At 43.1% G+C, this 24,565-nt stretch overlaps 1 protein-coding gene across 3 annotated transcripts in view; it reads left to right on the top strand.

The window, feature by feature from the left end:
* CEMIP2 (cell migration inducing hyaluronidase 2) overlaps positions 1-24,565 on the top strand; it is an 85,474-nt gene that overhangs the window by 18,459 nt on the left and 42,450 nt on the right. For all 3 annotated transcript variants that reach the window (XM_029919935.1, XM_029919934.1, XM_029919936.1), the window contains exons 3-10: positions 3,240-3,380; positions 4,194-4,755; positions 10,955-11,124; positions 16,740-16,928; positions 19,740-19,909; positions 21,691-21,900; positions 22,210-22,415; positions 22,556-22,625. In XM_029919935.1, coding sequence (XP_029775795.1) covers positions 3,240-3,380; positions 4,194-4,755; positions 10,955-11,124; positions 16,740-16,928; positions 19,740-19,909; positions 21,691-21,900; positions 22,210-22,415; positions 22,556-22,625 — 1,718 coding nt within the window. The remainder of the gene's footprint in view (positions 1-3,239; positions 3,381-4,193; positions 4,756-10,954; positions 11,125-16,739; positions 16,929-19,739; positions 19,910-21,690; positions 21,901-22,209; positions 22,416-22,555; positions 22,626-24,565) is intronic.

Raw genomic sequence — 24,565 nt, forward strand, 5'->3', positions numbered from 1 at the left:
ACAGGAGTTGTACCTGCTTATGAAAACAATCGTTCAAGGAATCCGTGGAAATGATACCATGAAAGGATTGCCCTTCCTTTCATTTCTGCCACTTTGGCCCAGAGCTCAACATGTTCTTGGAGCGTTTCTTTTCAAAATGTGAATTTATAGAGTCTTTACTGAATGCTTGCGGTAGTGCAATTTAGTCCTTTGTGATAGGTCTGATTTTCTGACTGCCAGACGTTTTTAGTGATAAAAATTACTAAATGTAATGATAAAGCTACATTTGTTTTAAAATTTTATTTATTAAATGTTTGTTTATTTTGAGAGAGAGAGAGAGAGAGAAAGCTGATGTGTGCGAGTGGGGGAGGGACAGAGAGAAAGAGAAAGACAGAATCCCAAGCAGGCTCCAGGCTCTGAGCTGTCCACAAAGAGCCCAATGCCGGGCTCAAACTCACAAACTGTGAGATCATGACCTGAGCCAAAATACAGAGTAAGACACTTAGCTAACTGAGTCACCAAAGCGCCCCTAAGATGTAACATTTGAGAAACACTTTATCACTAACAAAACTTACAAATACTATTTTATTTAGTTTCCATGGGTGCTGTAGGGTTTTGTAGACTTGAAAGCCCTGGGAGAGATTGTGTCAATGCTTCTACAAAAATAGACCTGAAGTATGAGAAATGTTCACGGTCACCCTGGTGGTTCATGGATTTGAGCCCCGTGTTGGGCTCTGTGCTGACAGCTCTGAGCCTGAAACCTGCTTTGTATTCTGTGTCTCCTTTTCCCCCCTCCCTTGCTCTTGTTCTGTCTCTCTCTGTCTCTCAAAAATAAACAAGTATTAAAAAGATAGAGAGAGAGGTGTTCGTAGCAATGCTTTCGTTGACCAGACCAGTAGACCACGTAATGAGTTTGTGACATGGCTGTCTATTGGCTTTTGGCATTGGCTTTCTCTCCCCTTTTCTCCAGCAGAATAACCAAGGTCACTACCATTGATTTATTCTTCCCAAGTCATCTGCAGTAAAGAAATGCTAGATTCAGGGGAAATCAGAAGTTGAAATCTGTGGCTTTAAACGACCTTTTAATATTCATTCTAAGACGTTGAATCGCTGATGTGGTTCTTTTGAATCAACATTCCTTAGCTTCACATTTTGGCAGTAAAATTACAGCACTTCAGTGGAAATGTGTGGTATGCTGTGGTTATTGCTGCCCCCTAACCTGGATAACGGAACACAGCTCGACACTGGGCAGCCAGGAAGGTGGGGGCCGGATCTGTTTGTCAGTCCTTTCTGTAGACCACGTATTTCCTCATTAAGTGTACTATACTAGAAGGAAACAGATGAGAATTTCTGGTGATGGTTCCCGAGGAAGCATGTTCTCCCGGGGAATAATTTTAAAAAAATGAAGAGGAATTATACAACCCTTTAGTAGGAGCTACATGCCAAAAGACTGGATTTCTTCCTCAGTGGCTGCGTAGAATGCCTGTTGCATGTGGCATACGCTTGCTTGTGATAGATCATCATGGGGAGTTCTAGCTAGATGTTTTATGGCAAGAGAGTGGGGTTGAAGAGAAGTTTAAGAAACCCTTAAAGTCAGAACACATTCAAGAGATTTTTTGTTTTCTTAATGGAAAGAGACATTTAAGGATTATTTCTAGTGTAATAGTGATGATGACTGATTTATCCGAATTAAATATCAGTGATTACGAAACTGCTCTGAGAAAAATTTCACAAGAAATTGCCAAGGACCTAATCGGCGAGGCTAATTTTAACTGCAATAGTTGCCGTCACCTCAAAGAGAAAGCGTAAGCCTAGGGCCACACTAGTGTCACTGAGTGTGACAGAAGTCAAAAATAACGCATCGGAATTTTCTTTCTATAAAAATATTGTCTTTGTGCTTCACTCTGCCTCTCTACTTTTCCTCATATTATTTCCCAGCATGCACCTTCCACTTTCTTAGGATTCCCAAGCACACCTTGCCCGTCTCTATTTTTAAACGTGGGCTACACCTTGCTCTTCTAGCTGACTCGGATAGGGTCGGCTTTAGCTCAAGCGGTTACTTTGTGTCTGGTTCCTAACTGACTTGGATAGCAAGGGGCGCTTGGGTCTCACGTTCATGCTCCTCTCATTTAAGTACTACCACCCGTTGGGGGCCCAGGCCCAGTGTCCCTCCTGTTCCATTGAAGCTGCCTCAGTTATTCCAGCTGACCCCTCTGAGCTCATTGGCACATCAAATGAGTGTCACATTGTTCAATATTTAATTAATTTTTTACCTGGTGCCTTTTCTCCCCAGCCGTCATATGAGCTTTGCATTCTATGCTTTATAAAGGTCATCCTATGCTTTATAAATTTTACAATCTTGTGCAGCATGAGCACATTGATTTTCAGTAAATACTAGGTCATTAGTTGATCAAAACCAGTGTGATCCCTGCCCCTCCCCCACTCCCTCTTCCAAATTATAGTGGCGACTGAAGGCCTTGTGCATTAAAGAGCTGTTGCAATGCAGAGTCCTTTCATGTTTTCCTCGTCAGCCATTCGAGAGGCACATTGTAATTCTAGAAAAGGAACACTGCATGTCCAGTAAACCTCGTTTCTCCCTAAAGGGGGAACTTGAATAGCACTCAGCTTGCTGAGTCATCTTGGATCTGGCCTCTCTGAGCTGTAGTTTCCTCATCTCTGAAAATGAGAAGTCATGGCTTTGGCCGTTTGTCTCTGGCAGTTTCATTGGGAAAGCGCACAGGTCTGAAGACAGCTGGTATTAGCTGCTGCCTGTGAATGACAGAGGTGCTTTTCTCGCCGCCTCTGTGACTCACCATGCACGGGGAGCTTGGGAAGACCTGACGTACCTGTTACTTAGCAGTTTCCATTTTTCACTCACCAGTGTGTTGTGAATATATCTTGCTTTCTAAAACACCTTCCTAGGGTGGGTCTGAAGGCAGTTCACAGTCTCGCTTCAAACTGTTAGTTAATTTCCAGAGTCGATGATTCAGAGGAACTCTGTGTGCACCTTGTGGAGTTTGATCCGAACCAGAGGATAGCGACTTCGTTTCATGGTGAAACTTTTTGAATGTGTCGAAGTAAAGGCTTTGACTTATCTCCTGGGTGGAATGGGATGGGATTTCCATCCTTACGCCAGAAGTTAAAACAGCTGTGCCCATCCCTCACAGATTGCCATAAATGAGAGTAGAACTTGGGTCTGGCCAAAAAGCATTCTTGCATTTTGTTGCATTGATGGGCTGCCGATGTTGCGTTGCTTGTAGAGAATTGCCCAGATCAAAACCCACGTCTCAGGAACTGGGATCCAGGACAAGACTCTGCCAAGCAAGTTGTTATCAAGGAGGGAGACATGTTCCGTCTGACGTCAGATGCCACGGTGGATTCTGTACTCATTCAGGATGGAGGTGAGGAATGGTCCCTGCCTGGGGGAGCTGCGAGGTTACCCCGCCTTTGATTGTCTCCACGCAGAACACTAGGCTTAGCCTTTAGAATGCGGCCTCTCTCTAACCATGGGGTGGGAGCAGTTCCTAGGGCAGAACCACAGAATTCAAGAACCAAAAGGTCCTTAGAAATCATTCAGGTGAAGACCCCTGATTATTAAAAAGGAAGCAGTTCCAGAAGGGAATCTCTCATGGCGAAATCTTCATTATAACTATGGAGAGTAATTAATAAGACACTCAGCATGGGTTAACGTATGTAAAAGTCATTTGTAGGCTTTTCAATATTTTTCTAAACATTTAGTCCTAAGGTGAATGGATTGGGCATTTCTAGTGTGTTGAGACATGAACTCTCCATTTCAACCTTCCCTGTGTTTTGAAAACAAGCTTAATTTCTTTTTTTTTTTAAGTCTGTTTATTTTTATTTGTTTTGAGAGAGAGCAAGAGCATGAGCCTGGGAGGCCCAGGAGAGAGGTGAAGAGAGAATCCCAAGCAGGCTCCACACTGTCAGTGCAGAGCCTGATGCGGGACTTGAACTCAAAAACTGTGAGATCGTGACCTGCGCTAAAATCAGGAGTTGGGCACTTAACTGAGTGAGCCACCCAGGCACCCCAAGAAAGGCTTAATTTTCTAAGTCGACTCTTAATACATTTTTTCCCAACATAATTGCAGATTCACCCCCCCACTGCCCCCCGCTACCAGGCTTAAGGTAAACTCTATTTCTCTGTATCCCAGAGAGATGTTTCAGAGGTTGGCTTACGCTAGTATTGTTCCTTGCAGGATTGCTTGTGTTTGGGGATGATAAAGATGGATCCAGAAATATTACTTTGAGGACTCGTTACATCCTGATCAAGGATGGGGGGGCGCTTCATATTGGAGCAGAAAAATGCCGCTATAAATCCAAAGCGACAATTGCCTTGTATGGCAAGTCAGATGAAGGTGAAAGTATGCCAACATTTGGCAAAAAATTTATCGGTGTGGAAGCTGGCGGGACACTGGAAATCCACGGGGCGCAGAAGGTATCATGGACGCTGTTGGCGAGAACTCTGCCCTCCTCAGGCTTGGCCTTTGGGTCCTATGCCTTCGAAAAGGACTTTTCGAGGGGCCTCAATGTGAGGATCATCGACCAAGACACGGCCCAGATTCTGGAAAGTGAGAGGTTCGATACCCACGAATACCACAATGAGAGTAGACGCCTTCAGGAGCTGCTGCGAATCCAGGATCCGGGCCGGATTGTTGCTATAGCCGTTGGAGATTCAGCAGCCAAGAGCCTCTTACAAGGAACCATACAGATGATCCAGGACCGGCTGGGAAGTAAGCTGATCCAGGGACTGGGCTACAGGTGGGCATACCTTTTACTGTCCTTCCCCGCTCTGTGTTAGAGTCTGTTATCCGTGGGACAGGAGACAGGGATGCTGAAAGGGACACAACACTCTGCAGACTGCCTTCAGCTGTCAGAGTGGCCTCTCCTGTTTGGAGGTCTGCTTACCTCTTGCTTTGAAATGAGGAACGGTGGGGTGCCTGGGTGGCTCAGTCGGTTAAGCGTCCGACTTCGGCTTAGGTCATGATCTCACGGTTCGTGGGTTCGAGCCCCGCGTCGGGCTCTGTGCTGACAGCTCAGAGCCTGGAGCCTGCTTCAGATTCTGTGTCTCCCTCTGTCCCTGACTCTCCCCTGCTCATGCTGTGTCTCTCTCTCTCTCTAAAATAAATAAAAACAGTAAAAAAAAAAAAAAAACCACATTTGAAATGAGGAATGGAGCGTAGTTCGCAACGCTCTCTTCTTGGCTTTGGTTTGTGAGGCACTTTGTGAACCACAGCATCAGGCTTGTGAAAAGTGTGGAACAGAAACATGGTACCGAGAAACAGACAGGCAATTCAAGGACAGTTTACTTCCCTCTTTCGTTACCTTTTGAAAACCACATGAAACTCTGGCTAATTGGGGCCCAATTCCCACGCTAAGGTGTGAAAGTTCTCAGAAAAGCCCAAGGGGGAGTGGAACACGCACAGTTTTCATTTTCTTTTTCTGGAATCCTCCGCGTGCTGGTCTGAGTCTGCTGGCTGGATAGGCGCAGGCCTGTGGAGCCCTGACACTCAGGGAGCAAGAAGGTGGAGGGCCAGGAGGCCCATCCGGCTGGTAGGATGTCATCTGTCCTGCCGATGGCTCTTCTGCCGTGCTCTAGGTTCAGTGTGACTTCCTAATGCAGCCCCGAGTGTGGGGGAAGTGGCTGGCTCCAGTTTTAATTCAAAAAACGGAAGTTTTAATTCTGCTTACTGTACTTAGTAAAGTCAGGGAATATCTGCTGTGAAAAGTGAAGAGGACTTTAAAACTCACATGTCGAAGTGATTTAGTTTTTTTCCCTTGGGTGGTTGATTGGTGTGGTTATCATTTTCCTTTGATTAGGTGTTGGCATGGGATGTTATCTATAGAAATTCTAGAGCAAGTTAAAAAAGACAAAATTAATAAAGGAAAGTGTTGGTAATGCTTTACATTTTTCTTTAATGTTTATTTTTGAGAGAGACAGAGTGAGCATGTGTACGTGAGCAGCGTAGAGGCAGAGAGACAGAGAATCCCAAGCAGACTCCATGCCCAGCGCAGAGCCCAATGCGGGGCTTGATCCCACGACCGTGGGATTATGGCCCGAGCCAATATGAAGAGTTGAATGCCCAAACCAGGCACCCCTGGGCCCCTGTAATGCTTTTTTAATCCCTTTTATTCACGCAGGGAATATTGAGGAGATGTGGGGTGCTGGGCACCCACAGGTGCATAGGTGAAAGCACAGAGCCTCTGAACCCTTGTTCAGTCCAGTGGATAAACACACTGAATGAGGCAGTGAGACACTTGCTTACAGGCTGTAATGGGAGTGTAAAATAGAGGGAGCCCCCAAATCGGCCGGGGGAATCCGTGGAGGGTTCCCAAAGGCGAGACGCCTGAGGGGTGGAGGAGTGTGCTATGCAGGCAGTTGGAGCTGGGGGGCTTTCCGGACAGGGGAGAGCAGGTGCCAAACCTCAGAGCTGGGCATTTAAAAAAAATCATGATTTTAAATATGATCCACATGCAGAAAAGTGCCAGAAAACAGGAAGGCAGAGTTTAATGACTTATCACAATGTGATGCATGGATAGCCACCAGCCAGGTCAAGAGAGAGTAACTGCCAGTGGCCTGGCAGCCCCCGGACTCTTTCCTCCTTTTCTCTGGTCACTCCTTCTGCTCACCAAAGGTAACCATGCATATGAATTGGTGGAGAATATGAAAGTTTAGGTTTGCCTGTTTCTGGGCTTCATATAATATATATATTTTAAAAATTAATGTTTACTTATTTTTGAGGGAGAGAGAGAGACAGAGTGTTAGTGAGGGAGGGGGCAGAGAGAGGGGGAGACACAGAATTCAAAGCAGGCTCCAGGCTCCAAACTGTCAGCACAGAGTCCAACGCAGGGCTCGAAATCACGCACTGTGAGATCATGACGTGAGCCAAAATCCGACACCCAATCAACTGAGCCACCCAGATACCTCAATATATGTATATATTTTTAAACATTTATCTATTTATTTTGAGAGAGGGAGCAAGCAAACGGGAAGGCAGAGAGAAGAGGAAGGGAATCCCAAGCAGGTTCCAAGCTGTCGGCGAAGAGCCCAATGCTGGGGTCAATCCGATGAATCATGAGATCATGACCTGAGCCCAAATGAAAAGTCAGATGCTCAATGGTCTGAGCCACCCAGGTGCCCTTGGACTTCATATAAATGCAAGCAGACAATATATCATATTCTTCATCTGTCGTCTTTGCTCAACTGTATGCTCCTGAGTGTTCTGTATGTCAGTGCATGTAGTGCGGCTCATTTTCCTTGCTGTTCGTGTCCTCTTGTAAATCTGTACCATAGTGCATTCCCTACTGGACATCTGGAAGGTTTTCCACTTTTGGACCTCTGCTGTAACAAGCGCTTCTCCAAATGTTCTTTTATCTGTCTCTTGAAACCCCTGTGTACGTATTTCTGTAATGTATAGACCTAGAAGTGGAAACATGATCTTTTCTTTCTTTTTTTTTAAAATATTTTTGATGTTTGTTTATTATTGAGACAGAGAGAAATAGAGCATGAGTGGGGCAGGGGCAGAGAGAGAGAGGAAGACACAGAATCTGAAGCAGGCTCCAGGCTCTGAGCTGTCAGCACAGAGCCCGACGCAGGGCTCGAACTCACAAACTGTGAGATCATGACTTGAGCTGAAGTTGGATGCTTAACTGACTGAGCCACCCAGGTGCCCCAAACATGATTTTTTCAAAGTTATATACCTACTTGTTTCATTATCCATTAATGCCAGGATGACAATTTCTGTCCCTTTACTCCATTATTTTTCTGGATTTGTGGGATCATTAAGCCATGAATATTTTGTTTGACCTTTTTTTGTTTCCTTTCCCTTCTGGCTTCTAAATTCCCCTTAAAATAGTGCTGCTGATTCGACAGAGGGATTTGGGTTCTGATCCTTTGCCAGTGTTCCATTGCTTTGACATTATCTCCAAGGCACATAAACATACGCCTTTGAAGATAATGTTCTGGTGCGTTGAAATTTTCCTCAAGTGGAGGAGGGAAGTAGGAGTGTTTTGGAGATAATGTCAGTAGAATAGAGCATTGTTTTATAGTTGCTGAGGCAGTTCTCGTAAATAAAGGAAGCCTCTGATATTTCTTCTCCTTTCCTCTCACATAGGAGATAATAAAACGAAACATTCTGCATTTGATTCCTTGTGTGGCGTCAAGGAATATAAATAGAGCAGTAAAGCATAGTCAGCCGAAAAGTAGCTAATCCATGCCGGGGCAGGTGTGGAATTTATAAGGATGTAGACATGCTCTGCTTGACTTTTATCTGTGAATATCCAGCCATCTGTCTGGCATAGATTACATTTCATATGCATAGATATGGATATATATATATATTTTTTTTTCCTTTTCCCCCCCAGAGTAGGAAATTGACATTTTTCTTTCTGTGTTTTAAACCAGGAGTCTTAAGGCAAATTTTTTGGCTTTTTGTCTTTGTTCTTTTTCTGTTTTGGCTGCAAGTCTGAGCAAGTCCCTGGAATGTTTATTACAGAAACAAAATGAAATTAAATGGCATTTTCAAACACAGTTGCTTTCAACAAAGAGATGTAAAATTTTAAATCTGTTGGAGAGTGATTATACAACCCTGACTTAAGATCATTAAGAAACCAGTAACCCATTGGTTCTCAGGTTTGCACTCCTGAGATTTTAATTTTAATTTTTTGAATGTTTATTTGTTTTTGAAAGAAAGAGAAATAGAGTCTGAGCAGGGAAGGGGCAGAGAGAGGGGGACACAGAAGCCCAAGCAGGCTCCAGGCTCTGAGTTGTCAGCACAGAGCCCAACATGGGGTTCAAACCCAGGAGCTGTAAGATCATGACCTGAGCCAAAGTCAGATACTTAACTGACTGAGTCACTCAGGTGCCCCTGCACTCCTGAAATTAAAAAAAAATCCAATGCCCAGGGCCCTAGAAATTTTTACATCAGAATCTCTGAAGGATGGAACTCCCCTCCCCACCCCCACTGGCATTTGGTGTGCAGTGTTGATGGCTAACTCAGGGGGTCCCAATGTGGTCCCCAGACCAGCAGCAATAGAACTACAAATTCTTGAGGGCGACTGGATAGCTCAGTCAGTTGGTCTTCTGACTTTGGTTTAGGTCGTGATCTTGTGGTTCATGAGCTCGAGCACTGCATCTGGCTCGCTGCTGTCAGCTCAGAGCCCCATTCAGATTCAGATCCTCTATCTTCTCTCTCTGCCCCTCCCCAGCTTGCACTCTCCCCGTCTCTCAAAAATAAATGAACATTAAAAAAAAACAGAAATGCAAACCTCTGGCCCAACCCCAAGCAGTCCGGGAATGGGGTGGCAATCTGATTTGACACCCTCCAGGTGTTCCGATGCACACCAAAGTGTGAGAACCACTCTCCAGCTCAGTGCTTCTCAAGTATGGTTGCACATCCCAATCGCCTGCAGGACCTTTAAGAACATAAGAAGGCCACGCCCCACCTGGAGGGATGATGACGTCATCAGTCTGGGCTTGGTCTGAGCGTGGATGGATTCCTAAAGCTCCCATATGCCTCTCTTATGCAGCCAGGTTTGAGAACATGGCCAAGAATTCAAAAGAGAGCAGGCAATACTCGTTATTTATTTTTCTCTCCTTTCTATGTTTTTGAAGTTTTTATTTAAATTCCAGTTAGTTAACATTCAGTGTAATATTAGTTTCAGATGTACAATATAGTGATTCAACACTTCCATATATTACTCAGTGCTCATCATGCTAACTGTGCTCTTTAACCCCATCATTGATTTCACTCATCCTTCCACCCACCTCCCTCTGGTAACCATCAGTTCACACTCTCTAGTTAAGAGTCTGTTTCTGGGGCGCCTGGGTGGCTCAGTCGGTTAAGCCTCCGGCTTCGGCTCAGGTCAGATCTCACGTTTGTGGGTTCAAGCCCCCTGTCAGGCTCTGTGCTGGCAGCTGGCTCAGAGACTGGAGCCTGCTTCTGGTTCCGTGTCTCCTTCTCTCTCTGCCCCTCCCTCTCTCATGCTCTGTCTCTCTCTGTATTAAAAATAAATAAAACATTAAAAAAAACGTCTGTTTCTTAGTCTGCCTCTCTTCTTTTCCCCCTGTGTCCATGTTTTGTTTCTTAAATTCCACATATGAATGAAATCATGTATTTGTCTTTCTTTGACTGACTTACTTCACTTACCATAATATTCTCTAGGAGCTACTGGGTAGCTCAGTTGGTTGAAGGTCCAACTCTTGATTTCAACCCAGCTCATGATCCCATGGTTGTTTGATGGAACCCAGTGTTGGGCTCTGCACCGAGTGTGGAGCCTACTTAAGATTCTCTCTCTCCCTCTGCCCCTCTCCCCTGCTCACACATGCGCATGCACACTCTGTCTAAAATATAAGAATAAATAAAGAAGCAAACAAAACTCGTTAAAAAATACCCTCTAGTTCCATCCATGTCATTGCAAATGGCAAGATTTCATGGTTTTTTTATGACTGAGTAATATTCCATTTGTGTGTGTGTGTGTGTGTGTGTGTGTGTGTGTGTGTGTACACATATGTATATATACTACATCTTTATCCATTCATCAGTCGTTGGACAGTTGGTTTGTTTCTGTAATTTGACTGCTGTACATAATGCCTCTATAAACATCAAGGTGCATGCAATACACATTTTAAAAGAAAAGAAATAAGTGGGTTTGTGGCCAGAATGGTGTGTCAATGAAATGGGTGTGTATTGAGGAGGGAAGATGGTGATTAATCTTAGTGCCTGTCATCGGGGTGTCACCTGTTACAGATCTAGACAAACAAAGATTTAAAATCCAGGTGCATTTCCTTCTATGTTGTCAGTCACTTCGACCAAGGTTTAGACTTGCAACTTCATGGACAAAGAGGCAGAGGGATTGATAAAAATGAAGTACAAGAATGAAGCAGCACCTGACCTAACACGTGTGTCAGGGATCTGTTTTGGTACCGTGACCAATAAGCACATGGTGTTTTTCCTTCTAGGCAAGCGTGGGCTTTGGTTGGGGTCATTGATGGTGGGAGTGCTTCTTGCAATGAATCTGTGAGAAACTATGAAAATCACAGCAGCGGAGGGAAGGCTCTTGCCCAAAGAGAATTTTATACTGTGGATGGTCAGAAGTTCACTGTGACGGCTTATAGTGAATGGATCGAAGGTAAGCAAGTATAGTTTAGACTCTTGTAAGACATTGGTAAGTATTGTGAAAGAATGTTTTTTTGTTTTTTTGTTTTTAGGTGGTATTGTATTCAAAGGATAGTCTGATTAGATTTATCCACTGGTTGAAGATGAAACCTATGGTTTCCATACTGTATTTTTTTTAAGACTCGAGTTCTTGCTGGATTGGACAATGCCCTGTTCTAGCACTCCACTCCCAGATGGACTTTGTTCTTGATTCTTGAGTCATAAAGTGTGGTTAACCATTAGAAATGAATTTGTTGGGGCGTCTGGGTGGCTCAGTCAACTAAGCGTTCAAAGTCTTGATTTCAGCTCAGGTCATGATCTCACAGTTCATGAGATCGAGCCTTGTGTCGGGCTCTGCACTGACAGTGAGAAGCCTGCTTGGAATTCTTTCTCTTCTCTCTCTGCCTCTCCCTTCCTCTCTCTTTCAAAATGAGTAAGTAAACGTTTTTTAAAAAATGGAGAAATGGATTTGGTACCAGTTGGACCAGTCTGAATGTGACGGGGTGTGCTGCCTTGGTTGTGCTCTGTGACAGTGAACATGATTTTGTGCTTTGGATCCTCTCTTTATGCAGACATGTCAGCAAATATTACTTTTAGACACAGGCTATACAACAAACCTCCCATTTTCTTAGCAATGTTTCCTTGATGATCCAACTAATACACATCTCTTACAGACTGGAAAACACAGAAAAGTACAAAGTAAAAATTGAGCTTTCACCCTATCATTCAGAGATACTTCTCTTTGTGCACATAATCTACTAACTTTTGTCTTATATATATTTTCTCCTCTAGTGTTTATTTCATTTTAACGTGTTTCCCTCTCTTAAAATAACATTTTATACTGGGGCACTTGGGTGGCTCAGTCAAGCATCAGTTAAGCATCTGATTTCGGCTGAGGTCATGACCTCATGGTTCGTGAGTTCAAGCCTATGCGTCGGGCTCTGTGCTGACAGCTCAGAGTCTGGAGCCTGCTTCGGATTCTGTGCCTCCCTCTCTCTCTGTCCCTCCCCAACTTGTTTCTCTCTCTCTCTTTATGTTTATCTCTCTCTCTCTCTCAAAAATCTATAAACATTAAATTTTGTTTTAAACAACATTTTAGTTAACTTAGATCTTTATGTTTTCTTCAACATGATTTGCATTTGAATCCACTTTTCAGATGAACTATAATTTGTTCAAATAATGCCCAGCACTGGGTGTTTTGGGTACTTCTGACTTGTTTCTTTAAGGATGTTTACTTACCAGGGTGCCTGGATTGCTCAGTCGGTTGAGTGTCCAACTTCTGGCTCAGGTCATGATCTCACGGTTCGTGGGTTCGAGCCCCACCTTGGACTCTGCTGACAGCTCAGAGCCTGGAGACTGTCTCAGACTCTGTGTCTCCCTCTCTCTCTGCCCCTCTCCCACTTGCACCCCGTCTCTCCCTCAAAAGTAAACATAAAAAAAAAAAGGATGTTTACTTACCTATGTTGCTGCGCAGGAGGAGGGCTTACCTTCCACCTTTCTCTTCCAACCAAATATTATACCAAAATTACTGTGATATGAGCAATCCGGAAGTGCATTATTACCCACAAAGGTTTATTTTAGGGCTCACATCGCTGTTTCAAGCAGCAGTGTAGCAACATGTTTACCAAGATGGATTTCTGCAGACAGAATGCTGGGGTTCATAATCTACTTCTTTCCCTTAGCGTGTGATGGTGGCCATATGACTCTGACTTCCTAATATTTGGTTTCCTTATCTCAAAAGTGAGGATAATAAAAGAAAAGACCACATAGGACTGCTGTGAGTACCAGATGTGAATGATGTGAGTTCATATTACCGCGTGCATAGTCAGCGCATGGTGTTAGTTTTTGAACGGCAATCCAAACATGACCTGGGTTATAATGGTGTATTTTGTATTGTTGTGATTAAAGAGAACGTCTTTTGCTCTAAAATAAACAGGTAAATAGAGTTCCTGTTATGTAACAGAGACTTTGACATGTTGCTTCTGAGCAGCCTTCTGGGTCTGGGGTGAGGAAATGGTAGCTGTTATGGATGAGGAAGCTAGAATCTAAGCCTCACCTTTGTGTCTCCAAGCCTACTGCTTTCTTCCCTTCCCTTCCCTTCCCTTCCCTTCCCTTCCCTTCCCTTCCCTTCCCTTCCCTTCCCTTCCTTTCTTTTCTTCCTTCCTTCCTTCCTTCCTTCCTTCCTTCCTTCCTTCCTTCCTTCCTTCCTTCCTTCCTTTCTTTCTTTCTTTCTTTCTTTCTCTTTCTTTCTTTTCTTTCTTTCTCTTCTTTTTGAGTTTATTTACTTATTTCAAGAGAGAGAGAGTGAGGAGGGGCAGAGAGGAGGGAGAGAGACCCCAAGCAGGCTCCTCACTGTCAGCATGGAGCCCGATGTGGGGCTTGATCCCATAAACTGTGAGATCATGACCTGAGCCAAAACCAAGAGTCGGACGCTTAACCCACTGAGCCACTCAGGTGCCCCCGATTACTGCTTTCTACCCCATCCTGTTTACCTCCAGCAGAAAAGCATAGTGGATGAAAAACATTTCTTAGCAAGAATTTGGACCTGCGTGAAGAGTTTAGTGGCAGACCTTCCAGTGAGAGTTCACACAGAGGATAATTACTGACAAACCTCGAGTCAACATTTCCTCTGGAAAATTTTGTTTTCATTTCCACATTACCAGTGACTACTCATTTCTGGAATAGGGTACATTCTAGCTATCGTAGGATATCGAGGCTCATGTTTGCAGTGACACTTACTTTCTGGAAGAGGTGGAAATTCTCTCCAGGAAGCAAGAAGGATGAGCGTATTTCCTCTCCTCTTTCCAATTCGCTCATGTTAATGGGAGGAAATCTTAGGCAGGATTTTCATCTAAAGCTAGGAAAAAGTGAGAAATTATTGAATAATACAGCTCTTTCCCATTGAACATTCTGACATTTTTTTTAAAAAACAGAAACAATTTCTAATGATATTTTAAGTTGAAATGGATCTATCTAGCAGTCTCTTTCTTAAAAAGTGTTTTTGAAATTTTATGTGAAAAAAATGTTTCTTAGTTCCTTTTTAGATTACAATGCTGTTGAGCTTCTTGATTATCTTTGTGTTTATTCTGCCTGTTGTGAGTCTTGGGAAGGCAGAATAATAAAAAGCTTAGGAAATTGGGCTCTGGAGATAAATTAGCATTCATTTGTGGGCTATACCATTTCTCAGCTGTTCTCCAAACTCCATAACTTCTGGTTTCTTCATCTCTAGTGCATGTAATGGTTTCTGTCTCTCAAAGTTGTTTATTTTTATTTTTACTTTTTTTCAAGTAGTCTCTATGCCCAGTGTGAGGCTTGAACTCATGACTCTGAGATCAGGCGTTGCATGCTCTACCAACTGAGCCAGCCAGGTGCCCTTCTCAAAGTTGTTTTGATGAAAGGTTATTTTTAAAAAGTTTTTTTAATGGTAATTAATTTTGAGAGAGAGAAACAAAGTGTGATCGGGGGAGGGGCAGAGAGAGAGGGAGACACAGAATCCTAAGCAGGCTCCAGGCTCCAAGCTGTCAGCACAGAGCCTGATGCAGGGCTCGAACTCATGGACCATGAGATCATGACCCAAGCCAAAGTCAGATGCTTGACTCACCAGGCTACCTTGGTGCCCCAGTGAAAGGTTATTTATTAAGCGAGTGAAGTCCCAGCAACTATTAGTGGTTGTTATTAGAGTCATTATTACTACTATTACTATTTAGACCAAATCCTATTATAGGCTTTAGTAACTGGATGCAAGAAACCTATAAAAAAGGAAGGTACTTTACATTTTTTAAGACACTTTTCTTTTGATGCTTTGCAAAAACACATGCATGGTAAGTTGGTATCTCAAGGAACAGAATCTAAGACTTGCTCAGGCTAGATGGTCTCAGGCGAGTTGGTTCAAGATTGTAAGGATAGCTGTAGTGTTCCTTGCGCCCTGCCTGAGTGTCCCTCTTTTTGAGTCCCCTAACTTGAGTAAATGTGCTTTTTAAATTTTTTTAATGTTTTAAATTTATTTTTGAGAGTCAGAAAGACAGCATGAGCAGGGGAGGGTCAGAGAGAGAGGGAGATACAAAATCCGAAGACAAGTTCCAGGCTTTGAGCTAGCTGTCAGCACAGAACCCAACATGGGGCTCGAACCCACGAACCGCGAGATCATGATCTGAGCCAAAGCCGGACATTTAACCGACTGAGCCACCCGGGCGCCCCGAGTAAATGTGTTTCTGCACTCCTGTCACTGACCCATGGTGTCAGAATCTTAAAGTAGCCCCAGAATAGCGTGCCGGTTCCCTGGAAGGAGGGCTGTGGGGCACGGATACAAGTGAGCGGACACCTTTGCCATGCGGTGTTTTTCCTTCTCCGCCAGTGTCAGGAAGCGGCTTCCGTCTAGTGTGGCCACATTTGCATTAAATCAGCTTTTGGTGTATGGTGGTTTATATCACAGATGTTTTAGAACCAGGAAATGTTTCTGCACTTGGTTGCACGTAAAAGAGTAAGTTAAGATGTTGGATCAACTTTTCGGGTTTTATCTGCTGAACTGGGAACCAACTTTGAGTTTTAAAAGGAGGCCTTGAGAGAGATCCATGATTAACCGTCCCTGGGTTGTATAGACTGTGTAGTTGATAGAGTCACAGAGAAGGGGCCGAGTTGAACCGGACTCTATCGTGTGGCCTCTGGGAGACATTGCATGTCATAGGCAGAGCTGTTCACCCATTAGAAAGGTATGGGTAACACCAGAGAGAACACAGAAGAAGGATGCCGGAGAAAGGGGTTGCTTCCAGCAAGGCTGTTCTGGAAGTCTTTCAAGATTAGTCTGATCTTGGGTGGCTCAGTCAGTTGAGCCATGCAGCTCTTGATCTTGGGGCTGTGAGTTTGAGTCCCACATTGGGTGAAGGTTACTTAAACAAATACACTTAAAAAAAAGAAAAAGGTTTGCCTGACCTTTGTAAAATGGATAATATCTTGGTTGGCGAATTAAGAGTGGAAGATCATGGCAGCTAAAGAATGTAGCTTGAGCAGAGGCGCAGGAAAGAGAGATTGCCAAAGGCAATCTTCTATTTATTTTTTTAATGTTTGTTTATTTTGGGGAGAGACAGAGACAGCGTGTGAACGGGAGAGGGGCAGAGAGAGAGGGAGACACAGAATCTGAAGCAGGCTCCAGGCTCTGAGCTGTCAGCACAGAGCCCCATGCAGGGCTCGAACCCACGAACTATTGAGATCATGACATGAGCCAAAACCGAGAGTCGGACGCTTAACCAACTGAGCCATCCAGTTGCCCCAGTTTTAGCACTGAGTTGAAGTATAGCAAACGATTTGGGGATCGAGAGCCTTCTGCAGAATTATAACAGAAATGATGCCAAAGGGTAATGTTTTCTGTCTCCTCATGGTTAGGGGTGCTGGGGCTCTTTACCCTGGAAGTCAGGGATGTACACATTCATCTTTTTATCACTAGTATCTGCAGAGTGATGGGCACATGGTTAGCACTGGTGAAAATGTATTGACTTGTGTCTATCTTAACTTTTGATGTGAGTCAGTGAGAACATTGATTTTAGGGGGAAAATGCCTATAATGTATCATTTTCACTCTTGCTTTTTCGTTTAGGTGTTTCTCTTTCAGGTTTCCGGGTGGAGGTGGTGGATGGAGTGAAGCTTCATCTGCTGGATGACGTTAGTAGCTGGAAACCTGGAGACCAGATTGTGGTTGCAAGCACGGACTATTCCATGTACCAAGCAGAGGAGTTCACTCTTCTGCCCTGTCCAGAGTGTAGCCATTTCCAGATCAAAGTCAAAGGTATGGGACTGCTCAGAATGCTTCTTGGCAAACACTCTTCTCTTGGCATTGCATTCCTGGATTTCCTCCCACCACTTCCTCCCAAGGCACGATCATCACCATCAGCAGCATTATCTTGATATTGAAGATCTTAGCAGTGGGGTGCTTTGAACACTAGATCCCAGAGGATGTTAGATAAAAAGTATAGTGCTTATTGAGAAATAGTGTTGCTGATAATGATGATATGTAGCAGGCAAGTCAGTATTTTTGTGCTATTTCTTTGTTTAAAAAAGTGTGTGTGTGTGTGTGTGTGTGTGTGTGTGTGTAGTGACTGATGGATTGATTTTTTCCCCCCAAGATCATATCCAACTTCTTTCTTCTTAACCTTCTTCTATCAAATAATAATAATGCCAATTATCAACCAGTTCATATTTAAATAGAAGTTTTTCTCTTTTTAATTAAAAAAATATCTCATGGAGCACCTGGGTGGGTTGTTTGAGCATCTGACTTCAGCTCAGGTCATGATCTCGAGGTGCTTGGGTTCAAGCCCCATGTCGGGTTCTGTGCTGACAGCTCAGCGCCTGGAACCTGCTTCGTATTTTGTTATTTCCCTCACTGTTTGCCCCTCCCCCGCTTGTGCTTAATCTTTCTCTAAAATAAACAAAATTTTTTTTTAAATCTCATGATTTTGGGGGCACCTGGGTGGCTCAATCGTTTAAGCATCTGACTTCAGCTCAGGTCATGATCTCATGGTACGTGGGTTCTAGCCCTGTGTTGGGCTCTGTGCTCACAGCTCAGAGCCTGGAGCCTGCTTCAGATTCTGTATCTCCCTCTCTCTCTGCCTCTCCCCCACTCATGCTGTGTGTTTCAATAATAAATAAACATAAAACATTTTTTAAATAAATAAAAATCTCATGATTTTTGAGTCCCTATTTCCTTGGCCAAAATTTATATATATATGTACCACTAATACTTAAAAAAATTTTTTTTTATTTAAAAAATTTTTTTTTTTTTTAAATTTTTGAGAGACAGAGAGAGACAGCGCGAGCAGGGGAGGGTCAGAGAGAGCGGGAGACACAGAATCCAAAGCAGGCTCCAGGCTCTGAGCTGTCAGCACAGAGCCTGACACAGGGCTTGAACCCATGAACTGTGAGATCATGACCTGAGCTGAAGCCGGATGCTTAACTGACTGAGCCACCCAGGTGCTACCCAATTTTTTTTTTTTTGAGAGACAGAGAGAAACAATGCAAATGAGTGAGGGTCAGAGACAGAGGGAGATACAGAATCTGAAGCAGGCTTCAGGCTCTGAGCTATCAGCACAGAGCCCAATGTGGGGCTTGAACCCACAAACTGTGAGATCATGACCTGAGCTGAAGTCGGACACTTAACTGACTGAGCCACCCAGACACCCCATCCCTAATACTTAAAATAGAACCAAAAAGGTATTTTCATAGACTACATTTTTAATTTTTTATTTTTTTAACATTTATTTATTTTTGAGAGCCAGAGAGAGACGGATCATGAGCAGGGCAGGGACAGAGAGAGAGGGACACGTGGAATTAGAACCAGGATCCAGGCTCTGAGCTGTCAGCACAGAGCCTGACGTGGGTCTCAAACCCACGAACTGTGAGATCATGACCTGAACCGAAGTTGGACGCTCACCCGACTGAGCCTACTAGGCGCCCCTGGAGTACATTTTTTAAATCACAATCTTTACTGATGTTTTTTGAGCACAAGGAATATGCAGTGAGATCGTATTAGAAGCTGTGTTTAGAAAGCAGGGCTGACGTTTCCCAAGTATTTATCCCGAGGCGGTTAATAGGCAAGGCTTGTCATGTGTTGCCTTAATTATGGAATTTATTATTCACCTCACTTATTACATCATTTTCCTTCCTTCTGTACTCAGGATTATATACATTTAGGATATAAAACAAAAGAGCTTACAGTAACTATTTAATAGGCACACACTCATGGGTAATTTAGAGCTTTGTAGTTTGAGGGAAAGAGGTTTTGCTTTAAAAGAAGAATAGGGTGATTGGCTCACTTGGGACTTGGTCTCTGCTTCACTCAATGTTGTACTTTTCCTTCTTGATACTATAGAGCATGAGCAGAAAACAAAACCCAAAAACCTACGATGCCATCTGTCATTAATTTTGTTTGGAAATTCCTACTTTTGTTCACAAGTCTACATGATGCTGAATCTCCCCGGATCTTAACCGCTTGATTTATTTGTATTTTTCCTCGCTGAGTTTCCATAATAAAAACATCAGAGAAAAGCTCATTATTAAAGTGTTTCTAGACTTCCAATAAAGGTGGACATTTAAAAGAATGCTTATCAATATTAAAACAAGAAGCAGGGAAGAAAAGACAGTAATGTTTGTACTGTTAACGTTTAAGGGGATGTTACTTTAGCTTTGAAGTGAAAGCAAAAGCCACTTGATACCCCGTTATCACCATCTACAAAATCATTCCTTTTAATCTGGATTCACCATGCATTTCATTCTCCATGTGTCCTCAGGAAATTAGAACAAGAGCATATGGACAGGAACCAGAGAGAATGAAAGAAGGAGAGAGAGAGAGAGGGAGGGAGGGAGGGAGAAAGAGGAAGAGAGAGAGAGAGAGGGGACACTTAGTAGATTCCAGAATATTGCTGCCATCTAGGAGAGGAGTAAGCTCCTTGCCTGTGTGTGGATTTGATGCCGAGAGCGGTTGGAGTAGATGCTCTTTAAAATCTTTGCTCCCTTGTATTCTGTGGCTAGAGGACTGTCTTTCTGATATGTTTCATATTTCCTTTTTTAAAAATATCTTTTGTCTCTTGTCCTCGTGAATCAGAAGCCCCTCAGTTCCTGCACATGGGTGAGATCACTGATGGTGTAGACATGAGAGCAGAGGTCGGAATTCTCACCCGGAATGTTGTCATCCGAGGAGAAATGGAAGACTCCTGCTACGCTGGAAACCAGTGCCAATTCTTTGACTATGACACCTTTGGGGGACATGTCATGGTAGGTGAAAAAATTTAAAGAGTTCCTTGATTGATAAAAGCATGTTTGAAAAAACTCAAGTTTTTGAGTCATAAAAACTTTTTTATGAGAGAGAGTGCTCGTGCAAGCATGAGTGGGGGAGGGACAGAGAGAGACGGAGGCCCAGAATCTGAAGCAGGCTTTAGGCTCTAAGCTGTCAGCAGAGTCCAACATGGGGCTCGAACTCAAGTACCGTGGGATCATGCCCTGAGCTGAAGTCAGATGTACAACTGACTGAGCCACCCAAACACCCCGAATCTTTCAAGTTTTGGGATGAGATTTATATGGATATTGAAAAGAAATTGTGTTTTCTTTATTCAGAATTAAAAGAGAAAGTTATATCTTCATTTAGTTGACCTGGACCTTTAAACCATTTTGTCCCATGAAGAATTAAATCAATTACATTGGGAAGAACCACATAGAGAGAAAAACTCAGTCTTGGTATCCATGCATGCAGTCTCCATGCATAAGAGCTCCAATCGGTTGGTTAAGGATTCAGCTCTTGATCTCAGCCTGTCACAATCTCATAGATCATGGGTTTGAGCCCCACATTGGGTTCTGTGATGACAGCATGGAGCCTGCTTGGGATTCTCTGTCTCTCTGCCCCTCACCTGCTCATGCTCTCTCTCCCTCAAAATAAATAAATAAGTTAAGGAAACTTTGATATTATGAAAGGGTTAGCAGTAGTAATCTATATATACAAAGTATCTCTCTGTAAAAATATCTTCTGTATGCATATTTTTATTCTCTACAAGTATTGAGCACTCACTATATGGTAAGCATTGCATTATGTACTGATTGGCCTTCTGGGCTGCATTTTTGGCTACATGTGTTTTAAAATCTGTTTTTGTAAGCTCAGTAGGTTATGGTTGTCAGCAACATTTCTGTTATACTGTTTCTTCAAATGTCAGTGTTATTCTTTTATTTTTAATAGTATGATTTAAAAAAATCCAATGTTTAAAAATTTATGGTCTGGAGTACCTGGGTGACTCAGTTGGATCAGCTCAGGTCATGATTTCATGGTTCATAGGTTTGAGTCCTGCATCAGGCTCTGTGCTGACAGCTCAGAGCCTGGAGCCTGCTTCAGATTCTGTGTCTTCCTCTCTCTTCCCCTCCCCCACTATGCTTATCTCTGTCTCTCTCAAAAATGAAAATACATTAAAAAAACTTTTATTAAATATATGCTCAAATTGTGGATCACAGAGAAATTTTTAAAAAGAACTGAAGTAAGTAATATTATGTGCTAACTAAAACATTGAAGGAGGATTTACCAGTAACTATTTATCAAACTGTGGTGGAGGTTGTAGAAATGAAAGAACAGGATGAGACTGGAAATGACCAAAATATTTGAAGAAATCAAAACACACTACATAGACAGAAATCATTTCTGTGGCTCTCCTGGTTACATGTCCTTTTATTCTTAGGGGCTATTTTTATGGTTCTTGAACGTATTCACTTACGTTAAGAAGCATTTGCTGGGGCTCGTGGCTGACGAAGTCACTAGAGCGTGCGACTCTTGATCTCAGGGTCAAGAGTTTGAGTCCCACTTTGGGTCTAGAGATTACTTAAAACAAAAACAAAAAACAGAAAAAGAAGAAGAAGCAGCACTTGCCAAATTAGTAACTGGAGATTCCGGGAAGCAGGGTGCCAAACAAAAGTTTTAATAGCTGTTCTTTTTCAGACATTTTCTGCTAGAACGATATTTTTTGCCACTTTCACATTCTAGAGTATGTCCGTGTGATTCCAGTGATCTTGTCTTACAGATAAGGAAAAATTTTACATCTGTGCATCTTTCCCACGTGGAACTGAGGCACATGGGCCAGCAGCACCTGGGACGGTACCCCGTCCATTTTCACCTGTGTGGGGACGTGGATCACAGGGGAGGGTACAGACACGCGACCTTTGTGGATGGCTTGTCGATTCATCACAGCTTCTCCCGGTGCATCACCGTGCACGGGACAAATGGCCTGCTGGTACGTAGCCTCTTGTCACGTGGATGCGTGTCATCAAAAGCGTTAACTGTCTCTCATGGTCACAACTTCTCAGTTTGAAAGGAGTGAGCTCTCACACTGCTTGTCTTCCTTTCTCCTGCTTGTACTGAGAATTCTGGTGTTTTCCTCTGTTCCTTTAAGTGATCAGTAACACCTGACATGTGACTCTGCCCTTCGGTGAAGATTGAAACTCCTCTTTGCGTTTGTGCTGAGCATGCTACATCGATAGCGCTGTCACTTACACGGAGCCATTCATGTTATCAGTGACATGATGCACTTGTGTTTCTGCAGATAAAAGACACAATTGGATTTGACACGCTGGGTCATTGTTTCTTTTTGGAAGATGGTATCGAACAGAGAAATACTTTGTTCCACAATCTGGGACTCCTCACCAAACCCGGCACCCTCCTCCCCACTGACAGGAATAACTCCATGTGCACGACCATGCGAGAAAAAGTGTTTGGAAATTATGTGCCCGTGCCCGCCACGGACTGCATGTGCGTATCTGGCAGAGAGGAAAATGCATGTGTGATGCTCAGGGCCTCTGACTTTGGGGGGAAGACGTTCTGGAGGACGTTTTTAGTGGGCAGGATTTTTCATGACTAATGTTTATATCACTTTAAAAAATGCCTTGCAGGGCGGTTTCGACGTTCTGGATTGCTCATCCCAACAATAACCTGATTAGTAACGCAGCTGCGGGCTCACAGGTAAGTGATACTAAATGGTGGCAGCTGTTTTGTATTCACGTTGATAAGTATTTTGGATATTATATGGAGGTGACGTAATGTGTGACAGTCTAACTCGAGCACAGCCTTGTTTTCTGGTGCTGCTTATTTTACTGAAAGGAGGGTATGGTTGACGGTGCTTCTGTTTCTTCCAAATCATTGATGCCAGTTGGGTTTTATGAATGTGGTAAGACAGATGCCGAATGTAAAAAAAGAGGTGGGCTAACATGTGGGTTTCTCATACCTTTGGAGTGTGTTTTTAGTGTATCACGTGCAGTCTTTCTGACTTCTATTTAAGTCCTGTGTGGCTGAGCAACTGATCATTTCAGTTCTTAGTTTTGTTGAACAAAGGAAGCCTTAGCTTTTCTTTATGGGAATGGATTATCCTATAGAACATGACAGCAGTCATGCTGGTCAAAGGTTACATTTTTTTTTGTTAAAGGCGGGGATCATGCACACTTAAGGATTTATCTCCTTGGCAAAGCAGCTAAGCCCAACTGTGTGCCTTATATCACTGTGTGCCTTGAATTATTTCAGAGACACACACATACACAAGTATAACTTAAGGGAATAAATGAACTATTTTTGGATAGCAGAAATAACTCCTGGAGAAAGTTGGAGAAATTTACATTTCTAATTGAGCGTGATTCAAAACTATTAATTTATAATGTAAAACAATCTTGAAGACATACTAGCATGATTAGATCTGCGCTAGAAACTACAGTAGACAAATAGGAGTTTTACAGCAATACCGAAATATTCATATTTATATATCATGGCTATTAAACTTTTTACGTGTAAGGAGATACTTAGCGTTGTTCCCCAGGATCAAGTGAAAGATAAGATGAAGGAAGTATTTCTTCCCAATAACTAGAATCCGGGCATCTCTGGGGGGTGGTCGAATTCACCTCTGCGATTTTCCTTAAAAACATAAAACGTAAAATTTGTACTTGACAGGACCTGGACATTTAATCACTTCAGGTTCCATTCATTCATTTTTCATTCGATATCTGTTGAGCAATCTATTGGGTTTGTGTTGAGCCTCTACTTAGAAGGGAGTTCTGGGGGTAAAGAGGGTCGTGAGTTTGATATGCAGCCTCAGCCCGGATCATCTTCTGATCCATGGTACGTTTCAAGTGAATGGTGAAGATGAAAGCAAATTGCAAATAGTTGATGAAAAACTATAAGGTGAGGTTGCCGGAAACCCTTCCCGGGGCTCGTGTGAGAAACGAAGAGAGCGGGTCTCTTGTTTTCCACTCCGTGTTCATTCTTCTTCCTTTTCGTTCTGTGAGTTCTTTCTTTTCATTCTAGAAAAGCTGTCCCAGTGAAGCTCATGTTTTGGCAAGGGGTTTCCTCCCAAAATAAATCCAACTCTTTCTTCTTGTACGTTTCCACTGACTTTTTACAGACCTCCCTTCACCTGTGTTGACACCACAGTGTTTAACAGGAAATGGCTGCTACCCCCGTGTTGCCCCCTCCCCAGACCCCAATGCCTCCTGGGAGGGTTCGCTCTACCCTCTGCTTTTAAGGCTATGCTCTGGAGCCTCCAGATCTTCTGTGGTCTGCTTTGTGCCCCAAAGAGTAGAGCTGGCAAACACATTTTTTCAGGATAGTTTAAGACCCATCTGTAAACCTCTATCATGGAAAAATGTTAAGTGTTACCTTCATTTTGTGTATAGTTATATGTGCTTTCCACAGTTCATCTCTCTGTGCTCCTAAAAAACTTTGTTACAATTAATGTAGTACCCAATATGTGTATTTTAGGTCTCTCTGTATTTCCCCTTCCACTCTGAATGCTTTGAGAGCAGTCTTACTCTACGCCTGGCACGTAGCTCTAAACAAGTGTTTGCCAAATTTGAAACTATAGCAAACTCTGGGACTGTATGTTTACGTTGAATAAGTTATTTTACGTGACATTGTTT

Source organism: Suricata suricatta, chromosome 13 (assembly GCF_006229205.1).
Source record: "Suricata suricatta isolate VVHF042 chromosome 13, meerkat_22Aug2017_6uvM2_HiC, whole genome shotgun sequence".
Lineage (NCBI taxonomy): Eukaryota > Metazoa > Chordata > Mammalia > Carnivora > Herpestidae > Suricata > Suricata suricatta.